At 46.8% G+C, this 8,041-nt stretch overlaps 1 protein-coding gene across 6 annotated transcripts in view; it reads left to right on the forward strand.

Moving 5' to 3' along the window:
- The first annotated feature begins 2,276 nt into the window (after window positions 1-2,276).
- The window catches only part of BIN2 (bridging integrator 2), a 39,826-nt gene continuing 34,061 nt past the window's right edge, over window positions 2,277-8,041 (forward strand). For 3 of the 6 annotated variants that reach the window (XR_016037575.1, XM_055394402.2, XM_055394401.2), the window contains exon 1: window positions 2,277-2,432. Coding sequence is in view for 3 of the 6 variants with exons in the window: in XM_055394402.2 (XP_055250377.2) it covers window positions 2,352-2,432 (81 nt within the window). In the remaining 3 variants the exon portion in view is untranslated. The remainder of the gene's footprint in view (window positions 2,433-8,041) is intronic. The other 3 variants (XR_008681724.2, XM_055394400.2, XM_055394403.2) reach the window with 2 other exon arrangements.

Here is an 8,041-nt window from a genome sequence, read left to right on the forward strand (position 1 = left end):
TCCCCCCCACTTCTTCCCATCCAACATCAAGTCCTTCCATTTCTTCACTTTGCCCCTTCTAGATCATCCCCACAGCTAGCATTATAGCAGAATAAACCCCAATGACCTATTACCCAAAATTTTTGTATCCATCTTTAAAATCATCTGATTAACAACCGATCTCCACTTGCAGACTTTAAGCATCTTTAAGTCAAGAATCACTTTTTAAAAATTCATTCTTGGCTTCCCAACACCCAACAATGCCTGTCACATGGTTGATTCTGAGTGCAATATAGCTGTTTGGGCGAGTGATCTGGAAAATGATAGCAGAGAAGGCCTTCTGATTTTGTCTCAGGACTTCAGCTTCCTTCTCCAGTCCTTAGGAAGTTTATCTTGACCTCCTTCCCTCCTTCCGGGGAATTTTACTTGCAAAATCCTTGAGTAAATGGTTCCTCCAAACCTAGTGTCCTAATTTCCAGCTATCTTCTCAATTAGGTCAGGGAGCAACTTCCATTTGGAAACCTTCTACCTACAGAAGCAACTGTTATCATCTCAGCAGTTCCATCCAATTTACACAATGTTATTTTTCACCTCAATCTAGTACACTATACCAGTTCCTCCAGCTAGAAAAATTTGCTCCCCATGCCCAGCACAGGCTTCCAGATCCAATTCTTTGGCCTTTTTTCTATAAGGTCCTCTCCCTTTCTAAGAATCTTCATTTCTACTTCTAGCTCAGCTGCTCCTCTCTTTCCAGGCCAGATTTAGAGTCCTGTCCTCTGCTCAACCTACCCCTCCTACCAGTTTAGGTTTAGAGTCATGAGTGAAAAAATGTTGCCTGACATATCAGTAAACAAAGGATGTTGCAGTCATCAAGTTATCACATTACAGCCCCATCCTCCCCATGGTGAGCCCTGAGAGAGCTCAGGAAAGAGATAGGATGCTGGCCCTCAGGCCATCAGCCACTGCAGCCACCACTCATTGTTGTACCCTGAGGAGACTAGGGATGAGAAAGTGCAGGATACTGGCTCCACATAGTTGAGATACATATCCAAGGAATGATTTTAGTGAGCCCATACTCTTGCATCTTCCCCTAAATAGAAGGGTGCCAAATTCCTTAACTTGAGATACCTGGTTTTCTTTAATTAACTATAATCTTTTGATGATTACCTATTGGCTCTTCCCTTACCTCTTCTGAGCAGTTTCTCAGAGCTGAGAGGCTGCGTACCAGGCTTAAGTCCTCAGTTTTGTCTGCTAAATAAAACATAATTCTCAACTTTTAAATTGTGCTTTTTTTTTTCTCAGTTGACAGAGCCAACCTCTCCAGTAGACGGCTTCCATCTTTAAAAACTCCACCCTGAAGCACAAAGTCCATTTTACTTGGTCATCCAGTTGTTTAGTCACTAAGTCCTGTCTCTGTCTCTCCATGAACTGTATCCCACCAGGCTCCTCTGTCCATAGGATTTCCCAGGCAAGAATACTGGAGTACGTTGCTCCTGCACACATATCCCAGAGAAGGCAATGGCAAGCCACTCCAGTACTCTTGCATAGAAAATCCCATGGATGGAGGAGCCTGGTAGGCTGCAGTCCGTGAGGTCGCTAAGGGTCGGACACGACTGAGCGACTTCACTTTCACTTTTCACTTTCACACATTGGAGAAGGAAATGGCAACCCACTCCAGTGTTCTTGCCTGGAGAATCCCGGGGACGGGGGAGCCTGGTGGGCTTCTGTCTATGGGGTCACGCAGAGTCGGACACGACTGAAGTGACGCAGCAGCAGCACAGATATCCATAAAAACACTCTCGCTGAGTGGAAATCACAAAAATTTCTACCCTCCTGTTCTGGTTATTTTCCCCTTGCTGATCGTTACAGCTGGTTAGCTCTCAGGGAACACTGAGTCTTGGCCCAGATTTGAAAACTCTTCGAGGCTGGTGTTCCTCTACCTCAGGGGTAGAGGGTTTGAAGCTGGCCTGGAGGAAGCGCCGCCTGAAGGCAGACCAGCGTCTCCGGACTCCTGGGAACAGGCCCAACCCCAGCCTGAGCCACACAACTGTCCGCAGGCCCCTCGCTCACGCCCTGGGCCATGTCCCGGCCGAACAGCCGTGGAGGGCGCAGGGGAGCGGCCAGCTGGGCCTCCCGTGGGCTAGGCCGCCGCCCTGCGCCTGTGTCGCGCAGGTCTCCGGCTGCGTCCGGCCCGGGACCCGAGGCCTCAGGCGGTCCAGGGTGATTCCCAGGCGGCAACGGGGCGGGGTGACCTGCGCGAAGCCCGCCTGGCCGGATGCGAGGCATGACGGGAACGCACTTCCTCTCTCTGGGGCCTCGAGAAACCACAGGGCGCTGGGCCAGGGCAGGCCGCCCCCGGGGGAGCCGGCAGGATGGCCGAGGGTCGGGCGGGCGGCGCTGCCGGCCTCTTCGCCAAGCAGGTGCAGAAGAAGTTCAGCAGAGCCCAAGAGAAGGTAGGCGGCTGGGAGCCGAGGCTGAGGCCTGATGTGCAGGATGTGCGGGATGCTCGGGGCGGGAGACCTGGGCTGGACACAGAGGCTGACCTCGGGAAAGGCGAGCAGGGGTTCCCATGAAAACAGGCAGATTTGAGAGACTTCAGAGAGCCTCGCCCAGTCTCGGACAGGGATGGGGGAAGCTGAGAGACAGTTCCCACCGTCTGTCTCTCTTGGAACCTAAACAACGCCCAAGCTGACCCAGAAAAGGGAAAAGAAAGGAACTAAACGTTGGTGACTGCTCTATAGCAGATTTTGTCCTTGCCACCCAGCGAGAGTGGTATTTTTCATAGATGATGAAACTGGAGGTTCAAAGAGGGTCATTTCCCACGTAAGACAACACTCACCAGCTGGGCTGGCAGCGAGTATCACCCGTTAGGTGGGACCCGGAGTCAGCGAGGACTAAAGAGATTCTGATGGATTCTCTCCGTGCCTGACCCGGCCTGGGCGCAGGCTATTGCTTTAGCTGATGTGAGCAGAAACTCATATCTGCTTCCCGTGCCTCCGTTTGGCGTTGGAGAGTACTTGGTTCAGGGTGGGCAAGGAGCACCTCTTTTTGCACTGTGTCCTGAATTAGCTTTGAATGGCTCTGCATCATCGGGCTTCCCTGGTGGCTCAGACGGTAAAGAATCCCCCTGCTATGCGGGATCCCTGGGTTGAGAAGATCCCCTGGAGGGAGGGCATGGCAACCCACTCCAATATTCTTGCCTGGAAAATCCCCATGGACAGAGGAGCTTGGTGGGCTGCAGTCCATGGGGTCGCAAAGAGTCGGACAGGACTGAGACAGAGTGACTAAGCACAGCACGGCCCCATCGAGGTAGACTGTCTATCTGTACCTTGCCCACTTACCTAGATGGTGTGACCATTTCTCCACACATTTCACTGGCATTTTTGTTTGTATGTGTCCAGAGTATTTTCTTTGCTTCTAATCTGAATCCCTGCTCTCCACCCATCAACACTCTGGTAGGTAAGATGGTAAGGAGAAATGAATAGGCTAGAAGGAGAATGGGAGGAAGAGAGAGAACCAGGACCTGAGTGAGAATCTTGGTTTTCTAAGACTTCATGGTCTTAGAAGCATTTGAATGAACACCATATGCTTAAGAATTTAAATATTTGTGTCATATTCTAAAAGCAGAGCACTAGCTTGGGTGCTGGGAAGGATGAAAGGCAACCAGCTCTCCAAAGTGGGATTATTAACGGAGAATTGATGGAATATAGATTTAGTCTTTATCTTTAAGAGGCTCACAATGGAAGGGTAGGGGGAATGTGTGTGTGTGTTTCCCCTGTCTTTGTCTGAGGAAGCTGGGTCATGTGAAAGAGCAGAGGAAAAGGGAAAGATTTTTGTGTGGCTAGATTTTGTTACCTCACCATAACCTAACTTCACCTTGATCATGGTTTCAATCTCTCCAAAGGTTACAAAGCCTATGGAAAGCTCTAGTTAGAAGTCATTGTGGAGGAAAAGGAGGTACTAGAGAAGAGAAAGCTGGTTACTCTCGTGGGTTGGAAAAACAAAAAGAAATCGCCAAAGGCCAAAAATTTGTGAACAATAGTAATGTTTTACCTCCCTCTCTCACCTTCTATCATCATCCAACCTATCAACACTATGCATGCATGCGTGCTCAGCGTGCTTTAGTGAGCATGATAAGTAAGCTTTAGTCATGTCTTCCCGACCCTATGGACGTAGCCTGCCAGACTCCTCTGTCTGGGATTCTCCAGGCAAGAATACTGGAGTGGGTTGCCACGCCCTCCTCCAGCAGGTCTTCCTGATCCAGGGATCGACCTCACATCTCTTACGTCTCCTGCATTGGCAGGTGGGTTCTTTACCACTAGTGCCACCTAGGAAGCCCCATCACTATGCCCTTGCTTTAAGATTTCTCTCTCTCTTTTTTTTTTTTAAAAGCATGAACTTGAAGCCTCAGGTAAATAACAGCTCTTGCTCTAGGCTTCAGATTCTGCATCTGTAAAATGCAGTTGATGTTCAGTGATTTGGAGACTCAATTTGGTAAGGACACTCAAGTGAGAAGGGGAGCGGGCTCCTTGAACCTCAGAGTCAGATACTTCCCAACTGCCCAGATACACTCTGTTCTTCTTAGTCTGAGCCCCTAGAAGGCAGAGAGAGGAACAAACTTGAATCTGCTCTGAGAAAGTCCCAGGCTGTTGCAGAAAACAAGGAGATACTCTGAACCCAGACTTAGACACAAAGGCAAGCAGACATTGAACTTCAAGCAGTACAGCTGGTAGCCTAGAGGCAGTGGGTGTTGTCTGGATAGGATGGAAATGACCTGGGTTAGGAGAAAGAGTTCAGCTCAGCCTGTCAGAGTTTTTGAGTCTTGAGAAGTTATTGAAGGCAAAATAAAGACGGAGAAATTTACAGTCAAAAGAAAGGATTCCCTGGGACACTGATATTTTACTATACGTGGTTGACTGTTATGTGTAACAATTAATGTGTCAAATATCAAGTGCCTGCTATAGACAAAGCACAGGAATATAAGAAGGACACAATCTCTCCCTTTGTGGAGCCCACATTCTCATGATATGATCTCACTTCATCTTTTCAATGCTTTAAGCTTTGTGTTAGTATCCCAAATTTAGAAATGAGGAAATAAGGCTCAAAAGAGATTGGCAAGTGGCAGAATTATCACTGACACTCAGGTGTCCTGCCTTAGGATCCCAGACTGAGGCTGCTCTCTATAAGGTTCCTGAAAAACCGCTCTAACATCTGTGTCTCCCCACTTCCTGCTGTGCCAGCCCACTTCCTGCTGATGTTCTTGCAGGAGTAAAGCTGGGAGTGAAGGTCTGGTGACTGTTAAACCACTGGAGATGAAGCATCATCTTGTTTTATTTTCCAGTTCCTTCTCAGATTCAAGATGAGTCTGGCTTTATTGTGTTTTTACAGTATGCTACATCTTCACATTTCACATGAATGCTTTCACCACCTGTTTGTGATTTCTCTGTGGCAAGCCTCTCAGATCTCCCCCCAAGAAAGGGCATTCACTGTTTACCACTCCTCTGTTGGTCTTTTTCTCTGTTGACTTTCAGTCAACTTGTGAGGGTTCAGTCCCTTGTAGCTCAGTCGGTAAAGAATCTGCCTGCAGTGCTTCTGATCCCTGGGTTGGGAAGATCCCCTGGAGAAGGAAATGGCAACCCACTCCAGTATCCTTGCCTGGAAAATCTCATGGACTGAGGACGGAGGAGCCTGGTGGGCTGCAGTCCATTGGGTCACAAAGAATCAGGCACAACTGAGTGATGAACACTTAATAGTCAGCAATATTTACAGAAAAATCCCTTTGTCCACGATATGGGCTGGATAACTCATCTCTGGAACTTAGAGATGAGTTGAGTAAGAGGCATTCTTGCTTGCTAGAAGCTTACAATCTAGGTGTTTTTTTGTTTTGTTTTTTTTAAGTAAAATAAGTGACCTGAGAGATAAATCCATGGGAATTCAGAAGACTTGCGAACAGAGCAGGGTTTTGTAGTGAAGGCTGTATTTGAGATAAGAATTATGTCTGATTAATAGTTCCTCAGGCAAGTGGTGAGAAAGCATTCCAGCTGAGGCATGCCAGCATGAGCAAAGTATAGAATCTGGAAATCCTTTTAGGCAAACTAGGGAGAAATGCTGCTGAGCTGGAGCTCAGGGATTGGTGGGAGAAAAAGATGGAAAATATATGAGGGGATAAAGGAGAGCCTACTTTAGAATATATCTTGACAATAAGGATTCCATAATATCTAATATCCAAGGCCTCTTCAAATTACTCCAATTGACAGAATTAACTGAAATATAATAAATGATTATAGGGAGGGGTCATAGTGAGGAACTGTAGCTACCAAACATGTCTGCAGTGGCTTTTTTTTTTTAAGCTTTATACTTGTAACTCAACTTACATAAAAGGTAAAATAGGCGAATGAACATTGGAATATTCTTCACCTATTTCACCAAGTGTTAACATTTTGCCGCATTTACTTTTTTTCTTGTCCCTGCTCTTTTCTCTTTAAATATCTGTATTCCAACTTCTCAGCTGCTAGGCCAGGCAAATTGGGGCAGAATTCTCAGTGCAGGACTTTAGGGATTAACATTATATGGGCTATCATTAGTAAATGATTCAAAGGTAAAATTATTAATTCTTTCAACAAACATTTTTGGAGCACCCATACATCATCCTTCCTCAAGGAACTCAAGTTGAGGAGGAACATCTGCAGCGTAGTTTAAGTGCCCTGAGACACGGTCCTATTGCTTAAGACAACAAATACTTTGGCCCTAAGACACTGGGTTATGTTTTCACGGTGATCATACTCATCTTTTCAGTTTCAGAACTGAAGGTGGGCGTATTCCTTCAACAAACATATTCCCACACCCTCCAAGTTTTTTCGCCTTGAGCCTTTTGAGGTTTGCGGATATTGGTCTGTTCCCAGGTGTGTCACATTGATTCTAGACTAAATCGACTCCTCTCTCCTTTCAGCCCCCACCCCCCACCAAAACCAAGCCCCAGGAAGAGGAAGGGAGGGGTGGCAGAAAGGAAGTGAGAGCTGCTATTACCACTAAGCAAGGTGGTTTTGCAACTTTCTGGTAGAGGACAGTGTTTGGTTGAGGGGAGAGGGTGGAGCTTGGGAAGATGAGTGACTCTGCACACCCAGGGCCCCGTGTTGCCCCGTGTTAAGTGAGGCAGAATAGAGACACAAACACAGATGGCCGCCCTGAAAAGGAAGTAAAGACAGGTATTTATAGGGAATAGAGTGGAACTCAGCACGATGATAGTGGATTTGTATTAACTACTCACCATAGGGCACCACTGTGAAAGCAAGTTATGTGTATAATATCACTTGATTCTCCCAACAACTTCAGGAGATATTATTATCTTAATGGAGGAAAGGAGTTCTACAAACTGCGGCTCTAGAGTTTAAGTGATTTGCCCAAAGGCTTACAGCCAGTCATTAGAAAAGCCAAGATATGGGCATATATCAGTTTGGCTCCAGAGACCTTGAGCTCAACTGCCATAGAGAAAGCTCCAGAAGCCCAGGATTAAGAATGGAGACACCTGAGTCGGAGTCTGCATAGAGCTGGCCTCAAGCCCGAGACCCGGGCACTCCTTCATGTGATTCAGAGTGCTTCACAGTGAGACTCCAGTCTCCCTTCTAGTTTCCTTCACACCACTCCCTGTAACACACTCTAAACCAGTCATGCTGAGCCATTTCATGAAAACTGCTGTGAAGCTGCACACTTCTGTGACTTTGCTGATATTGTCTTTGCCTGAAATCCTCTTTATACCCTCACCCTTTTTACTTTACTCCAGGCTAGCAAAATCTTAAATTCAAGGCCCAACCTCTTGGTCCCCTCCTGTATCAGTCTCGCTCTCCTTCCTGTTATAAGTATTAAGTATCTATTTGCTGGATACTGAGAAATATAAATAAGTAAGGCAAGTGTCCAATCCTCAAGGAGCTCACAGTTTAGAAAGAGACAAAGATAAATGCAAATAATAAAACAGTAAGAGGGGAATTCTCTGGTGATCTGGGGAAAACTGGCAACCAAAGATAAACGGTTTGAACAGAGTGCCAGTAACTTCGGTCAACAACAG

This window comes from Moschus berezovskii, chromosome 6 (genome assembly GCF_049115385.1).
Source record: "Moschus berezovskii isolate FMDL1 chromosome 6, NW_MosBer_1.0, whole genome shotgun sequence".
Classification (NCBI taxonomy): Eukaryota; Metazoa; Chordata; class Mammalia; order Artiodactyla; family Moschidae; genus Moschus; species Moschus berezovskii.